At 39.6% G+C, this 25630-nt stretch overlaps 1 protein-coding gene across 1 annotated transcript in view; it reads right to left on the bottom strand.

Moving 5' to 3' along the window:
- The window catches only part of COL4A3 (collagen type IV alpha 3 chain), a 133385-nt gene that overhangs the window by 55915 nt on the left and 51840 nt on the right, over positions 1-25630 (bottom strand). Inside the window, exons 3-16 of the mRNA XM_059928835.1 lie at positions 16204-16260; positions 14401-14490; positions 11417-11461; positions 10768-10812; positions 10072-10134; positions 8621-8674; positions 7380-7406; positions 6763-6840; positions 4882-4944; positions 4721-4756; positions 2887-2928; positions 2599-2676; positions 546-608; positions 112-171 (exon numbers count right to left, since the gene is read on the bottom strand). Of these exons, the coding sequence (XP_059784818.1) occupies positions 112-171; positions 546-608; positions 2599-2676; positions 2887-2928; positions 4721-4756; positions 4882-4944; positions 6763-6840; positions 7380-7406; positions 8621-8674; positions 10072-10134; positions 10768-10812; positions 11417-11461; positions 14401-14490; positions 16204-16260 (801 nt within the window). The remainder of the gene's footprint in view (positions 1-111; positions 172-545; positions 609-2598; positions 2677-2886; positions 2929-4720; positions 4757-4881; positions 4945-6762; positions 6841-7379; positions 7407-8620; positions 8675-10071; positions 10135-10767; positions 10813-11416; positions 11462-14400; positions 14491-16203; positions 16261-25630) is intronic.

The raw sequence follows: 25630 nt of genomic DNA, 5'->3' as shown, positions 1-25630 counted from the left end.
AAATTTTAAAAATCTAAGCTAGTTTGAGTTAAGCACCTTATATTCACGACCTCAAGAGTCCTGAGTACTTACTAATTTAGGCTGCACGTGACACTGAATTTCCAAACTCACCTGCAGGCCTGGTTCTCCAGGAGCACCTTTTTCTGATCTGTAAGATTCTCCAGGTGGTCCCTGTATTAATGAGAGTTAGGTCAAGTTTGGTAAATTATTTATTTTTGACTTACATTGATTTTTATTAACTTTTCCCTTTTGTTATAATTTTTGAAATGGTGGGTTATCTAAGAAGGACATCTTATTTATGAATATTAATTTAAAAACAGATGCTGAAGACAAATCATAAGACGGGTGCCACTGGGTGCATGTAAAACAGTGCAGGGATTTCAGCTAGAAGTGGCCATAAAATAATTCTAGTATTTAAGATCTCTGCAATAAAATACTATCGTGCTATAGCTAATATTAAGACTTCAAGGTAGATCCTACGTCAAAATATGCTCTAAGGTGTTACTCTTTGTTTCAAGGGAACAACATGATTCTTAGTGACCTACTGAGGGTCCAGGGTGTCCAGACTGGCCCACGGCTCCCTGGTCTCCCTTCTCCCCCTTGAGGTCCTGTCGCAAAAACAAGTTAAGGTCATTACAAACAGATCAAACAAGATATTATTGACTACACTTGGAAAAGTCCTCTATCTGTTCAATGGATTGGATTTTCAAGCTACTTATATACCTCCTGTTAACACACCACATTATCAATTTTCACATTTTGAATTTTATACCTGGGAACCCCCGAAACAATATACAAACTTTTTGTGTGCTATATTTTATTTATTTATTTATTTATTTATTTATTTAAAAAAAATTTTTTTTTATTTTTTATTTTTTTTATTTTTATTTATTTATTTTTTATTTATTTTTTAAGCTGATGTATAGTTGATTTACAATATTATATTAGTTTCAGGTGTACAATGTAGTGATTCAAGATTTTTATAATTATACTCCTTTTATAGTTACTATAAAATATCGGCTCTATTCCCTGTGCTGTACAATATATCCTTTTTACAACCTTTTCTTTTTTAAAAAAAAAACGAAAGTATCCTTTAGATCAAACTGTATTAAACTAATTTAATTCTTGAATCAGTTTTCTATAAGCACAATTAGATCATTTCTAATGTATTTTACTTTCATTTTTAATATACTGAAATTATTTTCACTGAGATCAACTATTTTCTGAGGAAATGTTACAACGAGGATTGAATTCATTAGTTAGGTTTGTTTTGCCCTTATCACATTTTATTCACATATTGTGAAAATATAATTTTCAAAAACAATTTTTTCCCAATGTGAGTATCCTTCTGAGGGCATCATTTTTATAAATAACTCAATTTTGTCCCCTGGGTCAAATCTTCCAGATCCTGATTTTGTCAAAATAAGATTTTTTCCCATCAATTTTCAGCCAATAAAGCTTTAGACTTTATTAAATATACTTTTGTTGATTAATTCTGAAAAGTTCAGTTATTCTCCTCAGTCAATTTTTTTCCAGTCTTCAATGAGAGTTATTATTTTGGCCATATAAAACTTCACCATGTTCTGTTTTAACTCTTCTAGTTTTGTTTTGATAATTTCCATCATTAAAAATTAATTATATTGGAAAGAGATGATTAAGGGATTTCTTTTGGGAGTGATGAAAATGTTCTAAAATTGCACATGGTTATAGCTGCACAACTCTATGGATATACTAATAGCCACTGAATTGTACACTATATAAGTGAATTTTATGGCATGTGAATTATATCTCAATAATGTTGTTAAATATAATTAAAACCCATGAATTTTATTCTTTAAAAGGGTGAAAATTATGCTATGTGAATTATATTGCAATCAAGCTATTATTAAAAACAATTAATCATAAGTTTAAAGGAGAAGGATGATTTATGTTTATTTCTTAGTTAATCCACAAGAAAATTGTCAGCTTCCCCCTCACTCCCCATTCCCCTTCCCAGACATTCCAGGATCAACCTGGTGTCTAGGATTGGTGTATGATGTTGTGATGCACTTCTTCTGAGCATCTGATTCAATTCCATCCTCTGGTCCTTCTGGCTACCCCAATGTGGGAGCAAAAAGCACATGATAATGTCAAAATAACGAGTCACAGGGTCCTTGGAGAGGAGTGGGGGCCACGTTGCCTTGGGGTTATGACGGCAGGGTAAAAAGGTCCCATTTGATTATGATATTGCTCTACCCTTATCTTTAGGTCATTACTATCCAATTGCGTCAGAGCCACACACCATTTTGCTACTGTTTATTCAGAAATACTCACCGTATACCCACCCTATGCTGGGAACAAGGAGAGGGATGGGGATAATGGGTGAGCAAAATTAGATCTAGGCTCTTCCTTCAAGAATGTTGGAAGTGGCTTGCCTTGTATCTTCCCCATTTCATGTTTTCTAGTTCTCGAGTAAAAGATGCAGAAGGAATAAAATCCAGAGGCCCAGGTTGGCTGAGCTGGGCTTAGGTGACAGAGCTTATAAAAGAGGTAAGGGATCAAAGGACCTCATCCCAGAAAGGGGAAGGCGCAACCCTAATAATAAAATTGAAGAGTTACCGTTCTGTTAACCAGGCCGGTTAGTGTCACGATAACTGTTCCTGGTGGTCCGGGCGGTCCTGTTAATCCTTTCATACCCTAAAGACAAATACACTCAGGAATAAAAAACTAAGCTTGAGAGATCTAAATTTCCTCTTTAGTTCTTACCTAAGAAGATAAAGCAAATGAAACCTGAGACACAGGAAATACTTTTGTTTCAGTGTGACTTTTAGTGAATAAATTGTGTAAGTTGATTGCTAGGGAACTTAAAATATCTTGCCCACAAATAAACCACAGAATTTAAATTACCCGCTCTCCTTTTTGTCCTATCACTTTATCGCCCATGTGACCCTGTAAGAAAAGACAAAACCAAATTATTTTTTTAAAAATGAACATGAATGTATAGTCTAAACCCATTAAGGTTCAATGTTTATAATTGAACATTTATATTTTAACTGTAATGTTAGTATTGTAAAAGTTATTTTAGCTGTTTCTTGGAGTGGAGTGGCAACATGTTTCTTTTAAAAGTAGAGATCTTGAAGCGCAGAAAGCTTAAGAGATTTACTTAACAGGGCAAGTGATGACATGAGATGGTGTGGGGGAGGGGAAGGAACCCAGCTCGGAGGACATTTTTCTGGCTCAGCCACCAGCCAATTTTGCTTCCTCTGGCTGGTAACTTCCTGATGCCCTAGTTTCCCCATCTTAAAAATAAGAGGGATGTGTAGCTGATCTTCAGGATTCTGAAATTCAAAACTTAATAGAGAACTAAGAATAGAATTCAAGCAACCTGACTTCACTAGTAAGTTAGTGACATGAGATAAGTCTAATGTGAATCATCTCTCTTCAGTAATCTATCATTTCAACCAATGTCTCTTTGCTTTTCTGCTCTTGAGTTTGCAGATTTTCCCCCAATTAGGCCACAAGCTGTAGAGAAAAGCTCAAGATGAGGAGTCAAAAGACGTTAAACCTCAGCTCTGCCAATTACTATTTGATGATTCATTTAACCTGAACCTATTCATCTCACAGGGTATGTATGTGCGTGCACGTGTGTGTGTGTGTGTGTGTGTGTGTGTACACACATCAATGAAATAATAAATGTGAAAGCACCTTGGGAAGTACCCTACACACAAAGGCTATCTGATAGTAAGTAATTTCCTGGTGGGGCTCAGCCTTGCTCAACATTTTCTTACTTAAGATAATGAAGGGGATCAGAATATGCCACCCCAAAATATACCACTTTGGCAGAAGAATTATTTTGAGCTGAAGGCAAGTGAGAAACAGCAAATGCAGAAAAAGTTCCTTGCTCTCCCCCATCTGCCTCAAGACAGGGCATACATTTCCCTTTGTAGAGGTGTCACCCTCCCCTTTCCTGTACCAGGAAGAGAAGGCAACTCATCACTGGAGACAACACTAACTTAAGTCTGCATAAACAAACGTTACTGAAATAACACTTATCTTCCATTAGTTTCCCCCATATATTGACCTTTCCACAATCTACTGCCCCTAGAAGCTCAAAACCCTTTTCCTTTGTCCTGTCACTCCTCCACAAATTTATCACCCTTTGTTAAAATGGTATACAAGCCTCTGGGTCTGACTGCCTCTTTGGGGTTTTCATTTTCATTTCTGTGAGGTCTCCACATGCATATGAAATCAGGCTTTCTTCCTACAGTTAACCCAGTCACTGAACCTAAGAAGACAGAAGAATAAGTTTTTTTCCTCCGCAATACTAACAGCTGGCCTTTGCAATAGAAAGAAATGCAGGACCCTGCTTAATGAGCCCATGAATAGTCATTTTTATTTACTAGTATAAAAACAGGTTGGCTTTGGGAAGCAGCCCAGTAAAAAAAATATATCAGGCAAAGTGTTGCGGGAAACATAAGGAGTAGGAATCCTTGCCCTTTTCCTGATGAGGAGCTCCTTATAATTGAATTAAGACGCTTTGTATCAGAGATCAAGTTACTGAAGTGCAGGGAGAAGGGAAGTCGGAGGTGCGGAGCTGCTAGTCATGCTCACTTCCCTGCTGGGAATCCTTGTGAGTTCCAGAGGGGCGCCCAGCAGTGACCCACGTGTGGAATCAGACTGAGTTTGGCTTTTAGATTGGTTAGGATGTGCCGGCTGACACAGCATATGAATTGTCATCTACCTTAGGTCCTGGAGGTCCCATGGCTCCTGGAAAGCCCTAGAAAAATCCACCAGTTAAAATTACAGCGGGTAATGAATCAAGCCTAAAACTCCATTTAAAATTTTAGGCTATAATTCTTTTATTAGTTACCATGTCTATAGCAATGGCGGCTTCATACTCACAAGGAATCCTGGAGGGCCAGGTGGACCAATAGGTCCAGGAAAACCTGGAAGGCCCGGCAAACCCTTTAAATTAAGAGAAGAATTAGAATAAGTTTAAATTTACTTCTCACTGAAGAACAATGTCCATCAGTTAAATGCATTAAACTATTTTAGAAAAATCAGAGCCTAATGTTTCCTATTTATGGCTGCAATTACTTTCAATAAAGGCCATGTGTAACATGTGTTGCCATGTATAACAGGCTACCAGGATCATCCTGATGGTACTATTTCTAGGAAAATGACCAGAGCAGTTGCTTCACTTTAGAAGAGTTTTAAAATTTTTAGAAATGTTTCCTCTCTCTCTCTCTCTCTCTCTCCCTCTCCAAGCATGCTCTTACCTCTGGGTCCTTCCACCTGCTCTGCCTCTGCCTAGAATCCTCTTTCCCCAGATATCTCTATAACTCACTTTCTCTCCCTTTTCTTATCTTTATTCAAACGTTATCCTTTCCATGGGGCCTTCCTGCCCATCCAATCTAATGCCACAACCTTCCTTCTAATCTGGACACTTCCTATCCCCCAACCCTGCATTATTTTTCTCCTTGGCATTTATTACTATCTAATACAACATATACTTAGTAATTTACAGTTTTAAATATTTTCTCCTTCTAGAATGTAAGTGCCATGAGGGCAAACATTTTTGTTAAACTATTTTTGGGGATTTGTGCACTGTGGTATCCCCAGCGCCTAAATAGCCCCTGGAACCTACTTGGCACGTAATAAGGATTTCTTGTATGACTGAAGGTCCCACTGCTATACTTTCAGCAGTAGCACATGTGGTACATGGCCAACACTCAATACACATTGAAGGGATACATCCGTGTCCCAGATTGCTACTATCTCCTCTTACTAGATGCCCTGCCCTCAGCATCTGGCTCCCTAAATGCTTCCTAAGCAAAAAAACAAGAGCCATCATATTCTGCATCTTTTCTCAAAAGCTTATATGGCTCCTAACCGTGTCATTCTTCAGTTTTGCAGCCCATCATTAGCTGCCATGGCTCACCATATAGATGTTCAACAGCCTTAACTCAAACTCTTTGACTCACTCAGGCAAATACCTATCTCTGCCCAGGAATTTCCATATATACTTCTGAATTAAGTTAAAATATTTCTGATTAATTAACATGAAAGTTAGTATCAAAAGATCCCCCCCCCTTTTTTTGGCTAAGACGTATTTATTTTTTCCTACTTCTTTGCAGCAAGAAAGCTTTTTGAGGGCCTTCAAAAACATATACCAATCAAATAATTTATTATCAAAAGATCCTTTTGAATCACAGAATAAAGTACACACAGCTACCAAATAGCTGTTTCCTTGTATCTATTCTGCATCACCCTCCGGCGACATACCTAGAGATCAGAAAGCAAACTATTCAACAGGAGAAAGGTGCATTTAAATAAAATATTACTATCATGCAAACTTTACAATAGGACTGTTACGTAATATTACAATTTTAAATTGTATTCAACGTGTAATACAATCTTATCCTGGATTTCAACAAATACAAAGTAAATGGAACACAACCATTCCTTGAAGCCTCCTTCTTAGATTTAGTAAAGCTTGGGTGATTGAGACTTAAGAAGAGGCTAAAAGACATATATACAAAATCACCTTTTTATATGAGCTAAATGTAGTTTCTTATAATGAGGTGAATGTGTTAGAATAAAATGAGGTAAATATGTAAATAGAAGAGATATGAATATCTATGAAAAATATTTTTAAGAGAGTGAGAAAGAGATAGAGGGAGAAGAAGAGAGAGAGAGAAGAAGAAGAAAAAAAAGAGGTGGAAAGAGAGAGACAGAGAGAAAGAGATCGAGAATGATAGGGACCTTCTCTGAAGTGCGTACCTGGAATCCTGGAGCTCCTGGCAACCCAGGGTCACCTTTTCCATCAAGGGCTACACCTTCTCCTTCAGCGGGAGCCCCCTTGAAAATGAAGAAGTTCATCAAACATAAGCAATGTTATATCTTCAAAACTCCTTTAAATGGTTATTCAAGGTCCTACTGCTTCAAGGATAAAAGCGCTTTCAGGATATATACTTAGAGAAATGCTTTAGGATTATTTAGTTATTCCATTTTGAAGAATTTAAAGCATTTTTGTATTTTCTAAAATTGACCATTTACTGTGGAGGGAAGAAAGACACAAGAATAATAGACCATTTCCCAAGACACCAAAATGAGTGGCAATTCCTTATTTAGAATTTGGGGCCCTGAGCATAAGTTCAGTTCTCTTTTCCCAGATCCCATTTTCCTAAAGAATAATACAAAACTTGTAATCCTGAAGACATATTCATGATAAGAAGTAGAAGTTGTTCAATAGGGATAAATATCATGTCCTAATTATTATGATTTCTGAATTAATCATGGGATCTGATTTGTAATTACTTATGTCATTGTTTAATAGAAGTCCCTTTCATATGTACAATTAGAGATTTTTCAACAATAACATGCCGCAAATAACTTACTTTCTCTCCTTTCAAACCAACGGCACCCTAGGAAAAGGAGCGGCATATTAGCAACCAGAGGCAAATCAAATACACAGCATCCCTGCTTTGTCCTCTCTGCTATTCTGCCTTCTCTCCCTGCTGTATACCTCCCACTGGCTTTTAAACATGCTCAAGTCTTTCTCATTTAAACAAAGTCTCCCCCTAAATCCACCCTCCCCATACTGCCTTGTCTATCTTTCATGTCATCTGCAAACTTCCCACTCTCTTCATCTCTCACATATTTCTTACACTCACATCTATGTCCTCCCTCCATCTGTCATGGAAGTTAAAGTCTGCAGTGACTTTGATGTTACTGAAACCAACGACAACACATTGGTTCCCGCCTTACTGGATTTCTCAACAGCACTAGACAGCTGTCTGTCACTCCCCTTTACTGGAAATTGTTAAAAAGAAAATGAGTCCAAGATGGAATCACTCCTGTTAGGTCCACAGCAGTAAACCAAGACTTAATACCTAACCTGACTACAGTTTTAACCTTCCCTAGGAATGTGACCTTTGACCAGCCAACCTGGAAATTCCTGGTCTGCACTAATAAGATATTCCACCCAATAGCACCTTCCATTCCCCTTAGGAGGCAGCTTTGCCTAAGACAATGCCTTCTTTGTTAATAAAAAAATACATTCTTTGCTAATAATGTCATTTTTTCCACTCCCTCTCTGGCTTTAAAAACCTTTCCTATCTATGGTTAGATGCAGCAACTTTCTCCTTGCTAGATGGGATGCTGCCAGATTCATGAATCATCCAATAAGGCCAATATTAGATGGTCAGATTTACTCGGTCAAATTTTTGTTATTTAGCAACATCTTTCCTGGGCTTCCAGAATACACTCCTCCTTGTTTTCTTCTACCTTGAGGGCCCTTCCTCCTTTACAGGCTTATTGTCCTTGATCTCACATTACATGCTGGAGCTCTCTAAGCCCCAGTTCCAGGGCCCTTTTCTCCTCTCTTCCATCCTTGAGTCACCACAATCCAGGCCTCTCCCACTGCCTAGTTCACATCTCCCCTTCAGTGTCTCGAAAGCAAAACAAAGTCTCAAAGTGCATTTATTCATTCATTTCTCAACTATTAGTTGAATGTCTACTGTTGGCTGCCCCAGACTTCCCCAAGGTCATGATAGATTTCTGTATATGGTCATTCCAAAGGAAACTCCTTGTAATTGTTCTTCATGTCTTGGATGGGGAGTTAGAAATATAAACGTACTGGGATGCCTGGGTAGCCTGGTGTCCCCCGAAGTCCTGGAAACCCTTGCTCACCCTGGAAGACATACAGAGCTTGTCATTCTTCTTAGTTGTTCTAGAACAGCCTATTGAGATAAATTCCCTGTTTCTCTCTTCCAACGCAGTGGTAAGTCTAGACAAAGTAACCCAAATTCCTTACAGCTACTGGGTCATGAGGCTGAAGGCCAGGAAACCATTATCTTAATTGAAAACAGGATTAGAATCTACTGTTTCTCAAATTGTGCATAAATGGCAAAAGGCTAATTGTGCCAAGAACTTTTCAATTGCTGCTTCCTTGAAACTTTAGTAATTACTCCTTTCATGGCCACCATTCTGGGGAAAAGGAGAGTGCAGTCAGGAAACAAAGGAGATGAGTGAACATCGAAAAGCTCAGTCATTCTATTCCAAAGACCAATTTTGCATTCCAAGCCTTAGTTTCTGATTTATACACACTCACAACCTCAGATGCAAATAACCATTTGAGCCCCCAGTTATATTTCGGTGGGAGAACATCAGAGAACTTCCTTTAAAAACAATCAGAAAGCAAGGCTGGGGGGACTTCCTTGGTGGTGCAGTGGTTAAGAATCTGCCTGCCAATGCAGGGGACATGGGTTTGAGCCCTGGTCCGGGAAGATCCCACATGCCGTGGAGTAACTAAGCCCGTGCGCCACAACTACTGAGCCTGCGCTCTAGAGCCTGTGAGCCACAACTACTGAGCCTGTGTGCCATAACTATTGAAGCCCGCACACCTAGAGCCCCTGCTCCGCAGCAAGAGAAAACACCACAATGAGAAGCCCGCGCACCGCAAGGAAGAGTAGCCCCCGCTCGCCGCAACTAGAGAAAGCCCGCGACCAGCAACGAAGACCCAAGGCAGCCAAAAATAAATAAATAAATACTTTAAAAAAAGAAAGCAAGGTGGGAGAGGGGAGGGGGAATTGGATGCAGACACTCAAATGGTACTCCAAACTTCCAGTTATAAGATAAATAAGTACTAGGGAGGGAATGCACAACATGATAAATCTAATTATCACTGCTGTAGATCATACATGAACGTTGATAGCGTAAATCCTAAGAGCTGTCATCACACACACAAATTTTTTTTCTTTCTTTAATTTTGTATCTGTAAGAGATGGTGGGTTCACTAAACTATTGTGATGATCATTTCATGGTGTATGTAAGTCAAATCATTATGCTGTACACTTTGAACTTATGTATTGCTGTATGTCAATTATATCTCAATAAAACTGGAAGAAAGTAAAGAAAAAGGCATAAGAAGAAAGAAAACCATCATATGTCTGCCCTGAAGACACATACCGTTGGTTCTGGTTAAAAGAATATTTCAAGGAAAGCCTAGCCTGTCTCATTACTACTTCACCTTGATTTATTCATTTAGCAAAACATTAACTAACCATCTCCTGTGTGAGGCATACATACCTTAGAACCATTGCATCCTGGCAAACCGACAGGTCCATACGGTCCAGGATGGCCTGGGATGCCCTAAACAATAGAGCAAGTGTCAAAAAGGAGAGATAATCAGGCCCCGGGACCAGGTGGAAACAGTGCAGAAAAGAAAAAATGGTGGGAAAAGATGGACTAATTTAGATAGTTCTTTAAGTATAAATGGTTATTTAAATAAAGTAGTAAATTAGTTATTTTAGATAATAATTTAAATAAAAATCTTAGTAAATAAAATAGGCTAATTTAAACCAAAAATTATCCAGTGAGATACAGATATTTAAGATAAAACAAAAGGTCTTTCTGTATAAAATAAGTCCATTAGCACGCTGTGTTAAGCTGGCGGAAAGGAGAGAGAAGAGGGAAGTGTGCACAGAGGTAACTATTTTATTATTTTATTATCCTGTGCTATCAAGCAGAGTTCATTCTATTCTATTCTGTCTATTCTTTTCTATCCCATTCCATCCCAATCTATTCCATCTGTTTGTATTTCAGGAAATATAATTTGACTTGTATGTCTTGTAAATCCATACCCTTAATACATTATGTGATTCTGATATTTTCATCATGTAGCAAGTGTATCAGTACTCATTTTCTTGTGCTATTGCTTTAACATCTTTATTAAAATGAGCTTACTTCTTATTATTCCATTTACACATTTTTCTCATTACTTACTGGAAGTCCAGGAGGACCTGAAAATCCTGGTAACCCAGTTGTTCCCTAAAGACATAGAAAACGGAAAGGGTAGCAAGAAAGAAACTCTTTAAAGATGTTCAACCTATAAACAAAAAATGATTTACCATGCCAATAACCCCGTTCTGCAACTATAATTGGGAACACTAAAAACTATTAGAAAAACAAAAAAAGGCTTGACAAACTTTGTAAATCTTCCATTTATATAACTTTTAAAAAGAGATGATTAAGATTGTTTTTGGCCTTTCCTGGGTAGATTATTTAAGGTTTAATTTGCATACAGTAAAGTGCTCCAATCTTCCACAAACAGATTGAGGAATGTTTATATATGTGCATATGCACATGCTGGTGATACCGTCACCCCATCCAGACATAGAACACCTCCAACACCCCAGATGGTTCCCTCATGCCCTCTCAAAGTCAGTTAACACCTACCCTCAACAAAGTAAGGACTATTTTGACTTCTACCATTATAGACTGGTTTTACCTGTTCTTGAACTTTATCTATAGAAGTGTATCACACACAACGTACTCTTTTGTGACATCTGTTTAACTTTTACAGTGCAGAGTTCTTTTTTTTAAAAAAAGAATTTTCATCTAACAGTCAGGCTACACTGGTTGGACTACTAACCCTCACGCCTTTGGGACCAGTGAGTCCTGGAAGTCCTGGAGAGCCCTAGATCCAAAGGAGAAAACAAAAGGTAAGTACTGTGACAATTATTTGGCACTAATAAGCCCATAAATGAAAGGTCCCAGTTTTATTCACACGCCAAAGAGTTTTGCTCTTGCGATTATTTCATTGTTAACACGGTTCAATTGCTTGTTGCTTCATTGGCGCTCTAGTATTTATCCGAAAGGACAAACAAAAATCCATTCAAAAAAAAAAAAAAAAATCCATTCATACCCTTGCTACTCAAGGTACGGGATCCAACCGAAGCCTCATGGGGAGCTTGTTAGAAATACAGCTCCCTCACCTCCCAGACCTATTGATTCAGAATTTGCATTTCAACAAGATGTGATGATAATTCTTGTTCACATTAGTGTCTGAGAAGTGCCGCTGGAAAAGCCCCACATTAGCCAGACAGCTGCCGAGGGCTGATAAGGATGAATGACACGATTACAACAGTGGATGAGAATGGCAGCCAATATTTCTGTGCATGAGAAACACTTTATTAGCAAAATGTCCCTGGCGGGCACAAATAAATAAATAGCAAACTAAGGACTGCCTGAACCAGAGATAAACTTGCTTCAAGAACACAATGAATACATTTGGAGGTCCTGTTTCTTAGAGAATAACCACAAACAAAACTGTTTTAACGAGGCCACTCGGTGTGAAAGTTCCATTATCCAAAAGTTTTTCATCATTCCTGAGAGTTTCAGTATGTTTTGGTATTTCTGATTATTTGAGGAAAAGGTTGTTACAGAGCCTTCTGAGACTGGACTGTCAAGGCCAAAGTCAGCCTTTCCTGTCTGAGGTAGAATTCCTGGGTGTGTGACCATGTCCCCCTCCTCTGCAGGATGCTGTGTGTAATCTGCAAAGGCAGAAGCGTGACTTGCAGGTTTCACGTCCCCATTATAAATTTTCTCATATTTTCTATATGAGAATATATAGAAAATACTTAAAATTAAGACATTTATAAACCTGAAAAATCTTTTTGGTCAGGTTTTAATATTCTCTGATTGTCTGCCTTTGATCAGATTATCATTTGTGGCTACATCTCTGAGCTATACTTTAACATATGAACTCATGACAACATAAGTTTCTGGATGAACTTTATGAAATACCTGCACATCATGTAACCTATACTAAGCACCATGTATTTACAACCATAATTTTAATTTATTGCTGGCTTCTCTAAAGAAATGCTAAGGAAACCAGCAGAGTGGGGTGCAGAGAACAAAATAAAAAGGAAGGAGTTGGCATTAAGCTGATCCTAAGTCCAGGGTTGAAGTGACAAATTCATTCTACCAGGAAAATGGAGGGAAATCTGAGGCCACACCCTGAAGGAGCGCAGCGGAATGTTCAGACACTAAACATGTCTGAGATCAGACACCAAACGTCCAGAATCTGAATGACTTTTTCAAAATTAGGATCAGAGGAAGGAGAAGTGAAGAAACAAAAAGCATACACAGATACAATAAAGTAGAATTCCTGGGAAATAATAAGCTTTGCAGTTTTACCTGGAAACTGTAGGTGTGGGTTTAGTTTCTTTGGCTGTAGGAGTTTGATTCTGGCGTCATATAAGACTGGATTTGAACTGTGATTTTGCCACCTATTAGCTATGTAATCCAGGACAAATTACTTAAGTGCTCTGAGAATCAGTTCCCTCATCTCTAAGATGGAGATAATAATATGTAACTATAGTCATGATTGATGGGATCAATGTGAGGAATAAATGAGATCCAGTCAAGAATAAATGTTCCAATGCCTGACTCAGAATAAATTAGCAGAAAATGTTGCCTAAATATTCTATACATATGAAATTTAAAAAGACTCCGTGTGGATCAATTATAATTGCATTTTCATAATTTATTAGTTAGTTCACAGCTTCCTGGAAACCAGCAGTCAGTGACCCAGTGGATGCGTGAGAGCCCAGGCTTAAGTCCACAGCAGGAAAGAGCCATCAGCAGATCTAGTGGTTATACAGTTATTTAGCAAATCCTCTAGGGCATTTATTTAAACAAAGCCCTTTGTTGTATCACAGACTTTAGGATGAAAATCTGTGATGAGTGAGAAGGGCAGTAGGCTCTGGTAGGAACCTTAGGGTGCCTGATGTGTAAGGGAACAGCTGAGAAAGAGGAAAGCAAAGAAAGGAGGATTCCAGAAACAAAGACACGTGTTTCAAGGAGAAGAGAGTGATCCACACAGTTGGAAACAAAGCAGAGGGGTCCAGGTCAGATAGAGACACAGAGTATCCTTCTGCATTGGCCTTTTGGAGGTCATGGGTGATCTGGAGGTCACGGGTTTTCAGGGCAGTGGGCAGGAGGCAAATTGTTGCTGGCTGAGGAGTGAATAGGAGATGAACCACAGCCAGTGTGGTTAGTTTTTTTTTTTTTTTTTTTTAAAGAAGCTTGACTGAGATAGGAAAGACAGGGAAAGGGTGGCAATCCTTTGGTTACAGGACCTGAAAGATCTAGAGGAAGTTTATACTGGTATGGGTTTTATATTTGCATGCTTAAGGATGGAAAGAGAAAAACCAACATCAAAAGGAAAGTTGAAATGGCTGAGAAAGAGGACACACCATCAGAACATGGTTCTAGTAGGAATCCCAGTCACCAGGATACCGGTAGAGGGATTGGTTCTGAATGGAAGGCAAAAAGAACTCATCCTTTCATGTCGGACGAAAGAAGGGAGGGGCCGATGCAGGTAGGGAGACTGTAGCTCAGGGAGGGGGAGGACGTGGAGCAGGGAGCTTGAAGATAATGATAATCATCTGAATTATCTTGGAATAAGATTCAGTTCGGAGGGCCCAGCTAAGACTGGAGCAGGAAATTACCAGAGCGTCCATCAGCTGGCTGCGATGTGGAATTCTCTCCAGGTTCTCAGCAGCCCTGGGGTCAGCGTAAAGAAGGTTAAGTGGACTGGGGATTTTTTGAACTCACAGACTGGCATACCTTGGGTCCCTGTGGTCCAGGCAGGCCTTCCGGACCTGGGTATCCTTTCTGGCCAGGAGGCCCAGGGGGTCCTGGAAAGCCTTTCTCCCCCTGTTAAAATCAAAACAAGACAATAAACACACAGAACAGCAATTCCCAGGAACAAACACACCCATAACCATCATTTTCTTTTCTTTATGATGTAATGATAATATTTTGCATATTTTTTCCTTGGATTAAAAAAAAATAGCACTCAGCAGTAAGTACAAGAGTAACTCTAAACTTTCGGCTGTTAGTATTTGTCTGTAGGCTTGAAAGTGTTTGTCTTTGGTCTCCTGGAAACTCTACATTTACCCAAATGGTAGAGCTACCCAGAGCAGAGATTAAGGGAGAGGAATCAAGAACTGAGGGGAAAGCCCAGTCAGAAAGATGGAGGTTGGTGAAGTGTGTTTCCTGGGGGATGGAGAGAGAGTGAAAATCAGGCACAAGAATGTCTTGAGAGTGTGCATAATTGCTATGTAGCTTGAAAGAACAACACACAGGCTATGAGTTTTAGTCCTTTCTTGATTACACAGGGATTAGTAATGCCATCTGCTATTTGTGGAGGAGATGCAGGAGAGATATCGAGTGGCAAAATGAAAAGTGTGAGCTAAATAGTTAAGAGATGATATTACGGGAAAGCCCTCAGGGATGAGTGAGTAATTTAGTAATTTAGGCCCAGTGAGGGACATGTTTCTGCCACAAATAATCTTCCCGTGGACATAGATCCTACGGTTACTCTTTAATAGTAAAGGCCACAGGTTGATTCAGTCAATCTAGTTACACAATTAGCAACTTTGATTTTTAAAACAGAGTGATCAAGTCAGCGATTTCACACTGTGTGTGTGCATACACACCCAATAAAAAGAGAAAGAGAAGAATTTTCTAGACCCCTCTTAATACTCCGTTACCTTCACACACCTTGAACAGCATCTCACCCAGAGTAGGGATTCCATAAACGCTTCTTGAATGTGAGAATGAATCATAGCTTTCCAACATGGATCTGAATATACTACTTTCATAGCTTCAGGAAATACCCTAAATCAAACTACACATGAATTATAGAATACTTTAAAATAAATATGGTAATTTTTATTTTGTCTAAAGAGCTTAAAGTATGTTCTTTTAAGAATATTTTTAAGCAGTCATCTTTCAATATTGTTAAGCAATTCATCAGCATATCTGAGAAAAGGGTTTTGTAAACAAAGGAAAAACTTTAGCTCTGCCTCTGTCTTAATTATCACAAATTGAAAGTTAATGGAGCGAATTAATGAGATTTCACGGCACTCATCTTTCACTCCAATTCTGCAATGGAGATGCTTTCCTTCACCGAATTTTTGCCTCAGCTAGAGTGCTGCTGCAAGATTCTTTCACCAGGGGGCGCCCTCACACCAATGCTGCAGGACAAAATCTGCAGGTTTCAATGTTTCTGTCAAAGCGAGGCAATCAAGTTGTTTTCAGTTGTTCTCTCGCGTTTAGCAACAATGTAAATAGGGTATACATATGGAGGCAGTCTTATAAACTTTGTTGTTCTTTAACTTACTATTTTTTCTTTACAGATCAAGAGAGTTACAGTAACTGCCGGTATTTATACAAGTTATCTGAAGTTCCCCTCCAAGGCCTTTTTCTACCACCCTAGGTTTATGTTTATATACAGTTACTTTAAAATTGGATTTGGGGAAGGAATATCATACTGTTGGTCTTTTTGCTACGAATGAAAGAAGAGTGTGTATTCTTTAATGAGCTCTCTGGAGAAAAGAAGCAGAATGAAGGTTTTGTGTTTACCTTCTCCCCTTTGGCCCCATCACAGAAGCACTGGCCTTTGTCTTTACAGACACAGCCCTAGGAAGAGGGAAAGAGAAAGGGTTTTGTTTAAAAATGGCTTAATAGATCCCAACTGACAGAACAAAAGCAAACATATTTTTCTGTTCTTTGAGCATCAAACACTATTTAGCAGGAGCCCTGTGATACTGTAGCAATTTATCAATAGAAATAGAGTAGAAAAGTGAGATGTATATAGAACTGTCGAGAGTACATCATTTTTATTGTATTTAGGAATTTCAAGTAATTTATTTATGGAAAAAACCAAGTCAACTCTCCTTTTTCTCAGAATAATATATAGTTGAACCAAAGACCTACTGTATAGCACAGGGAACTATATTCAATATCTTGTAATAACCTAAAATGGAAAAGAATCTGAAAAAGAAAACATATATATGGTTGAATCACTTTGCCATACACCTGAAACTAACACAACATTGTAAATGAACTATATTTCAATTAAACAATGGTTAAATACATAAATAAAATTAAAAAAATATATATATATAGTTGAGCCATATGAAATTGCCATTGTTGTAGGTAGAAAGCGGTCTAATGTTTGCAAATTTCTTAGGTTCAGCAAAATGAACATATATGTATCTGTGTATATTAATTGGTGATATCTTCTATAGGTAATTCTAAGGTTTTCTTTTCCTGAAATATTGTTTAATGCTGAGAAAAGACTATCAGTACTCGTCATGTATTTTAAAGAACTAATTCACTGAAGCTAATATCAAAATGCTTTTTCTTATTAAAAAACAAAACCAAAAATTTAGCTGTGAACTTGGGAACTCTTACCCATGTAACTAGTCACGTTGACACACTTACAAGCCCAGTTTTCACATCTCTGCACACGCCGACTCTAATGAAGGTCAATTTTTAAATTCCTCTCTGCCAGCAGAGGAACAAAGAGAAATAGATTCAAACAGTGGATTTAAAAAAATTTTTGACACACCTTCTATAGTTATATATTTATCTTTTTTGGGGCAGTGTTAATATTGACTGGAAATCAGTTTATGTTCCCCAGGAAAAAATATTAATTGACAGCAGAGGCAGGGCAAGGCTAGGAGATGTGCTGGCTGGTAGGAAAAAGAAAAATAAATTGCCTCAGATATTCCCAAAGTGGGGACCCTGTTTGTGCAATCAAAATAAGAATACACAAACTTCTTTAATTGAATATATTTTCTGAGCCGAGGGCAGTAGGCTATGCTGTTATTCAAGAAAGGGGAGTCCATAGTAATTTTCATACACTCATCATTGATCCTCACCACATTTACACGCATCTCAATTTATATGAATGGAAAGTAATTAATTGAAAAGGAAAGTCTACATTTTCCCCAAGGGTTGTCTATTCGGTTTCTTTTAGAAGACTAAATTTTTCCGCTTTTCCTCCCAGATGCTTGGGGTTATTAAGTCATACCTAGCTTAATTATTTTAATCTTGTCTTTCTAGGTTTTTAAACTTTAGTGTTCATTTCAGTCACATATTTAAGTATACTAAGTATATACTAAATCTAGTATGCTAATTTAGTATACTAGTATGCTAATATCTACTAAAGCAGTAGTTCTCAAAGTGTGGATTTCCAGACTAGCAGCATCAGCATTATCTGGAAACTTCTCAGAAATGCAAATTCTCAGCCCTACCCTAGATGCACTGAATCAATAATCCTGGTGTTGGTCTCAGTAATCAAACTAGGCCCCCTGGGTGACTCTGATACTACCAATCTAAACCAATAGCTAAAATCCCAGTCTGTAGGGTAGAGCTAATTCTCTGAAGATTTCTGAACACTATGCCACTTGAGACACTCATTTGCACATCCGCTTTTTGTTTATGATGCCATTTTTTCCTCTCATTCCAGGAAAGTAGCCAGGCTTGTATGCCTCTCACTTTAGGGATGCTTTTGTCACTGGGCTGAAAGCAAAAGCTGCCTGAAGACAAGATTTCTCCTGGCTTCTGTTTCTGGAGCGTAGGGACCTGTTGACCGTTGGCCCCAAGAGTGGAAGGACCAGCAAGATGCTCCCACACAGCGTCTGGAAGAGGCAGCAGGGCCTCAGGAAGGAAAGTCTGAGTCCTACACCCAAGGGGACCAGATACTGGGGCGAGGAAGTTCAACCTGGGCAAGGAGCTGGGGCTCAAGTTTACACAGCGGTGTGGCCACTGTTTTACATGGTCAGAGACCATGAGCATCTCTGATTCTTCTGCCTCCCAGACACCACACAACACCTGGATTCCAAGCATCTCTGGACCACAGGTAAGAGGAGGCAAATGGGCAGTCCTCTAACTCCGAAGAAGATGCATGGAGGTCATCTTATTTCTTAGAGTAAGTCATAGTCACTCTATACTATCGGGAATCTTTCAACCTTAGCTTGAACAAATATGCTCCCCTGGGTCACTTGCAGTTATATGTTTAATGTATATTTTCCTTGATGACCCTAAGCCCCAGGAGAGAAGGAATTGTCCAGTCTTGTTCACAGTGGCAACCGGGGCATATAATATGTCCTGAACAAATGCTTGTGGATTGACTGAATGGATAAGTGAGTGGATGGAGCGCTGGTAATTTGTTTACATCCAGTTTGGTCCTGGAATTTCAATGCATGTGATGTCTATGGCTATTGTTGAGCTGCCATGACTAAGATGTTTCCTATATAAATGTATATAGATTCTATATGTATGAATTCTGAACAACTGTGATTGATTGAAGTGGAAGAGAATGAAACTAGAAGCTTTGGCTATTTTAACACATGTTAAAATTAACACAAGGCTAATTAGTTGTTACTTGCTTGGATATAAATTTTTTTCTGGAAAAAATTTAAATCCTCAGAAGATTGAAAAACAGTACAATGAACACCTATGTATCTTCTCATCTAGGTTTCCCAACTGTTAACATGCTTTCCCAGCCTTTACAGCTCTCACTCTCTCTCTCTCTCTCCACACACACACACACTTTCTTGCCAAACCGTTCAAAAGTAGACTGTAAACACCATGACACTTCACCCCTAATACTTCTGCATGCATCTCCCCAAAACAAGAGTATATTCTTATCCAATTACAACATTATTTCCAAACCTAAGAAAGTCACATTGATGAAATAACTTCGAGTTACTAGTTTTTAAACAAGATCTTCAGCTTTACAAGGCCCTTGATGACCATTAGAAAATGAAAAGCTATTTAATTTTTAACAAATCTTTTTTTTACTTTATATTTATTTATTTTATTTTATTTTTTTTGTCTGCGTCGGGTCTTAGTTGCAGCACGCAGGATCTTTCGTTGCGGGGCGCTGGCTTCTCTCTCGTTGAGGCGCGCTAGCTCAATAGTTGTGGCGTGCAGGCTTAGTTGCTCTGCGGCATATGGGATCTTAGGTCCCTGACCAGGGATCGTACTCACGTCCCCTGCATTGGAAGGCGGATTCTTTACCACTGGACCACCAGGGAAGTCCCACAAATCTTTTATTTCATACCAGAGATTTGGTCTTAAACAATGATTTCACATGTAATCAATACATGAGGTCTGATCTTAACAACTGACTGTCACAGATCCAAGAAGCTTTACAGCCCACACGGCTGCACCCAGAGGTCAGGCGTGGGACACTGCGTGTCAGCCCTTGCTCCTCTGAATTCCCTCTTGCCTGGGGACTGGTTGCCCATCACCACCGACAGCAACTTTGATCCTTGTTCTTTGTCATCAAAACCATGGCACCTGATTTTTTTACATTATTGTCCTTGAGTTTGCTTGAATCTTCAGGGGTGACATATTTAGCTTTTGTTTGTATTTGGTTTCATTGTTTCCACACAAGGGTGGAAGCCTTATTTAATGGTTTGGAGCCAGCTGGTCGGTTAGTTGAAAAAGTTAGTGAAAGTGAGGAATCAAAAACAAACTAACAAAAAAAACGTGAACATGTTAAGCATTTTATTTTAACTTAAAACATATAAATGCACAACAATTCTTCAATGTTGTGAAATAGGGCCCAGGTCTTTTCTTTGGGAATGGGTCTGCTATTGAGAGGTGTAGGGCATCTCTTGCTAAGTCACACCCATAATGCACCACCGACATTTCCAGTTTGAGTTTCTTTGAAACAGGCCAATTGCTTAAAGATGCTTGTGGAGCAATCTGAGTATAGAGTCCTTCTAGATACGAATCCATGTTTCCCTCTAACTTTTTTTTTTTTTTTTTTTTTTTTTTACTTATTTTTGCCTGCGTTAGGTCATCCTTGCTGCGCACAGGCTTTTTCTAGTTGGGGCGAGCGGGGGTTACTCTTTGTTGCGGTGCGCAGGCTTCTCATTGCGGAGGCTTCTCTTTTTGCGGAGCATGGGGTCTAGGCCGCAGGCTTCAGTAGTTGTGGCATACTGGCTTAGTTGCTCCGTGGCATGTGGGATCTTCCCAGACCAGGGCTCGAACCCGTGTCCCCTGCATTGGCAGGCGGATTCTTAACCACTGTGCCCCCAGGGAAGTCTCTCCCTCTAACTTTTTAAATGTTTTCTCAGACACACTTAACTGAATAGCAGTTTTCTATCCATTTTATCTTATCAAATCTTCCAACCTAGTTTTCAAAGAAACATGTCTTTAAGAATTTTCTTATTTATTAATTTACTTTTTAAATATAGCAGTGTGTATCTGGCAATCCCAAACTTCCAATCTGTCTCTCCCCACACCTGTCCCCCCTGGTAACCATAAGTTCGAGAGAAACATGTCTTTCTTATGCATTTGTATTTAACCAATTTGTTATTTAATATTTGATTAGATGACTTTGTTATAATAATAAGTACAACTGGCAGAAGCAGCTAACCCTTGGCAATCGTAAAGCTCCACCTGGAGCAGGCGTATGTCGGTGTGCTAGGGAAGCCTGTGGGTGTCAAGGGGGTAGCAGACAGTGGGCATCAACTGGTCTATCGTACAGAAGGTATGGAGAGTTCTGGCCAGTTGCTGAAAGTTAAAAGGAGAGTCGCTGAGAGAGGGTCTACTGTATTATCTACTCATTTGCAGTGCCATCCACGGTGTAGATGTTCAGCCCTGTTGGCAAGACTCCAAAGCCAGGTCTAGGGTTGTGTTTCTGTGCCCAGGTGAGCAGAACTGCTCCAAAATTTTTCCAACTTTTATTTTCAGTGAAACTGGCAAGGCATCGCCTGCCTATGTATCTGCACAATGGAACTGACTAGGATTTCAGAGGATGTGACAATTTTGCTGACACGCGGATGCTCCACCTGACTGAATAAACTCAGAATTATGGTCCGGGCAGCTCTCTGGCAGATGTTCAGCTGCTTCTCTAGAAGCAAGTGCTGCAGAGAGCTGAGCACAGGGCCATGTGAAATAAAGCACCTCACTTCTTTTGGATGATGATGACAGTAGCCCCAGACTCAAGAGATCCATTTCTCTTAATAGTGCTGCTTTTCTTGAAATAAATTTTTTTATAAATTTATTTATATTTTTTATTTTATTTATTTGGCTGCATTGGGTCTTCATTGCTGCGTGCAGGCTTTCTCTAGTTGCAGCGAGTGGGGGCCACTCTTCGTTGTGGTGTGCAGGCTTCTCATTGAGGTGTCTTGTTGCGGAGCACGGGCTCTAGGTGCGCAGGCTTCAGTAGTTGTGGCACGTGGGCTCAGTAGTTGTGGCTCGCGGGCTCTAGAGCTCAGGCTCAGTAGTTGTGGTGCACGGGCTTAGTTGCTCTGGGGCATGTGGGATCTTCCTGGACCAGGGCTCAAACCCATGTCCCCTGCTTTGGCAGGCGGATTCTTTTTTTTTTTTTCCAATAGTGGCTTTAGGGTTTTTTGTTTTTTGTTTTTTAATAAAAAAGAGAGTCATTATTTTTTAAAGTATTTGTTTATTTATTTATTTATGGCTCTGTTGGGTCTTCGTTTCTGTGCGAGGGCTTTCTCTAGTTGCGGCAAGTGGGGGCCACTCTTCATCGCGGTATGCGGGCCTCTCACTATCGCGGCCTCTCTTGCTGCGGAGCACAGGCTCCAGACGCGCAGGCTCAGTAATTGTGGCTCACGGGCCCAGCTGCTCCGTGGCATGTGGGATCTTCCCAGACCAGGGCTCGAACTCGTGTCCCCTGCATTGGCAGGCAGATTCTCAACCACTGCGCTACCAGGGAAACCCTTGAAATAAATTTTTAACTTTGCAAATGTGTTTTAATAATTCAATAATTCAGATAGGTTATTTGACTAGAAGATAATAGTGGCCATATTTTCATTTTTGTTGAGTTTGATCCACTTTTTTTGGACTCCCTTTTAAAACACCATGATTATATTAATGGACTATAACCCATTAATTACCACTCAAATGCTAAATCACTTGAAAACCAGTATGGCCAAATGCTATGAACTCTTAAGAAAGCATAACGATGGATATTTCTTAAGCAACACTTTAATGATTTTTCCTCTTCCAACGATAAAGTACCTCTTAGTTTCCATGTAACTTAATGAAGTGAGAAATCATTTGTCATGAGCAGAAAGCTCTTAATAATGATTTTATGGCTTTTCTCCCCCTGCTAACCATTAACACATCAGGAAGTGATCCAAGATTACATGACGTTTTAGCACCATTGCATATTAAACAGTTAAACTTGTGAGACCCATTCATTTAATAATCACATTCATTTTTTTATGACCTCACTTAGGATGCAAAATAAATTTTGGTGGTAGAGAATCTTAAAAACCTATGAAGTCCAGAAATTACACGCCTTCTGCCAGATCTGTATGGGATCTATTTGCAGATTTGCCAGTTACTATCTGGCGCTTTGGACAAATTACTTAATCCTTCCAAGTTACCTCACCTGTAAAGGAAGCAATTGGGTTGGCCAAAAAGTTCGTTCGGGTTTTTCCGTGCCATCTTACGGAAAAACCCGAACGAACTTTCTGGCCAATGCAGTATAATCTCTATAGGTCAACAGGGTGCCAGCAGAGTGCCCTGCATTCAGTAGCAGACTCAGTCACTGGGGGCTGCCACTCTCTCCTTTTTGGCTGCACTATCCTGTGCCAAAGGACATACATGCTAATTTCTGATATTTTTTTTCCAAACTAGCCACCGCGTTCCCAGACATTTCCTCCTGAAGTCGTTTGTCCAGTGCCAAATAACGGGTCCTGAGCAATTGTCAGAGAGATTAAAAAAGTATTTTTGTTACACTGCAAATGAATTAAGTAGTATTTGTTAATAGTCCTCTTAGAGTTTACTGAATATATTAGCTGATTAACCAATTATGATTTGTACCTGAGCACAGAAACAATTTGTTTTATTTGTTTAATAAAATAAATATTGGGGTTTGAAACATCAATTGTATTTGATGCTTATAAATGAAAGGTGGCAGATCAAATATATTACAAAAGCAGCAAGCACTTCTGGGAACGCTAATCAATCAGCTCTCACACTTTTCTCTCTGTTTCAACTCCCATCGTGACCATGTATTGCCCGTGTATCACCTGCACACTGCCTTCTGTTCGGGGGCAGTATGGCAGAAGGGTAAAGGGCACTGGCTCCAGGGCAGATTTCCTGGGTCTAAATCCCAGCTCTGCCAAGCCACCTGTGTGACTTTAGGTGATCTCTGGTGCCTCAGTTTTCACATCTGTAAAATGGGGTCAAAATAGGTTAACACTGGTAAAGCACTTAGAAGGGTACATAGGATGCCTACTGAGGGCTGTGAAGGAAACCAGAATGTGTCACCCCAAAATTTGCCTCTTTGATATACAAATATTATTTTGAATTGAAGGTAATTAAGAAACACTAAATGCAGAAAAAGCTCCCCCCCTTTTGTGCCTAAATTCAGGAAATAAATTCTCCTTTTAATAAAGACAGAATCTTAGCCCAGAGATAGCACTAGAGGAATCTGCATATAAACCTCATTAAACTAGCCCTTATCTCCTAGTTACTCCACCATTTACTACCTCTAGCCCAAACCTCTTTGTCTTATCAATTCTTCACAAATTTACTGTTTCTTTGTCTGAAAGGTCTAAATGCTTCCTCCTCTGGTCACTTCCTTGGATCTTCATTTTCTTGCAAAGGCTCCCATGCACATGTAAAAAATTTTTTTAAAATGTGTATGTTTTTCTCCTGTTAATCTGTTTTTGTCGGTTTAATTTTCAGACCCAGCTAGGAACCCTAAGAGGGTCTAGGAAAACTTTTTCCTCCCCTACAGCTGTTACAGAGGGCTATCCATAAGGTGGGCTATTACTAATATATTAACTTAATATTGCTACTTAAATGCCCATGAGCTGAGGGCTTATTACATTTACTAGTCTGCAAGTAGGAACTGGGTCTCACAATCTTTACATCCCTTCAGCACTGGCAGGCAGTAAAAAAATTATCTAGTTTTTACTCTTAAAGCTAATAAAGGATCTAATTACGCACATACATTTTAAAAATTGTTCATGAATAAGCCAGGAAACGATTTCCAAATGAGCTTGGATGTTTCCCCTTTCTACTCTCAAAGCATCGCAGTCCCAGTTTCAGTGCAGCCCTGTGAAACAGACGTGGCCTTCCCAGCCCTCCCTCCAGGCTCCCCTCCCCCCCACGCAGCCCAGCCTGGTTTAGCAGAAGGGGAAGTTGGCAGCGTTCAAAGCTGGTTAACACTCTGCTGAGCAGCTCTGTTGATTTTGCATTATGATTATTGACCCTCTGCCCAGCCAATAGCCTGAGGCCAAAGTTTCTGTGTGTGAAAAGAAGAGCTGACAGACTGCGGGCCGGCGGTGCCAGACAGACTCCAGCGCTGTTCTTTGCAGGGTCCCTCCATCCGCGTCTGCCTTAAGCAACCAACTGTGAGCCTTGGCAGCCTGCCCTCCAGCGACCGAGGCTGACATCCATGTGCTGCTTTTCTGCGGTGTCCCCTTCTTCCCCGCACTTGTGTATCCCAGGGATCTCACTGCAACTGCCACTTCCTATCTTTCTGTCCAGAGAGACAACACTAGTCTAGACATCTAAACCAGCCACCCGTTTTTGATTTTCTGGACGACAGCAAATGTACAGATTACTGGCTCTGACTAAGAAGGTGGCAATCAGACGTCTCTGGTCCACTGGGGAATAAACTCACATAAAGCAGTGAGTGGCCTTTACACCTATAATCATTAACTCCCAGGTTTTTATTTTTTTATTTTTCTTGCCCTAAAATGTTTTGAGTTCAGTAAGACTATGAGGCCGTTGCCATTCATGTAAGATTAATAGACTCAACAGTATCCTATGTAAAGGATGCTGCAGAGAAAATGAACTTCGATCAGGACTCTAATGATACCAGCAGGCAACATTTTGGGAGCATTGCCCAGGGCGCTCTGCCTAGTGCGTGATCTGATTGACATTTGATACCAGTTCTGTGAAGGAGATGCTATTATTAGTCCCTTCTTCCAGATGAGACAACTGGGAGATGAAGAGGCTACAGGTGGTAAGGAACAGAGCTGGGGAATCTGAACCC

The sequence above is a fragment of the Balaenoptera ricei genome, chromosome 7 (assembly GCF_028023285.1).
Source record: "Balaenoptera ricei isolate mBalRic1 chromosome 7, mBalRic1.hap2, whole genome shotgun sequence".
NCBI classification, from domain to species: Eukaryota; Metazoa; Chordata; class Mammalia; order Artiodactyla; family Balaenopteridae; genus Balaenoptera; species Balaenoptera ricei.
Note: the sequence above shows the minus strand (reverse complement) of the source record. Positions and strands in the feature narration are given on the sequence as shown.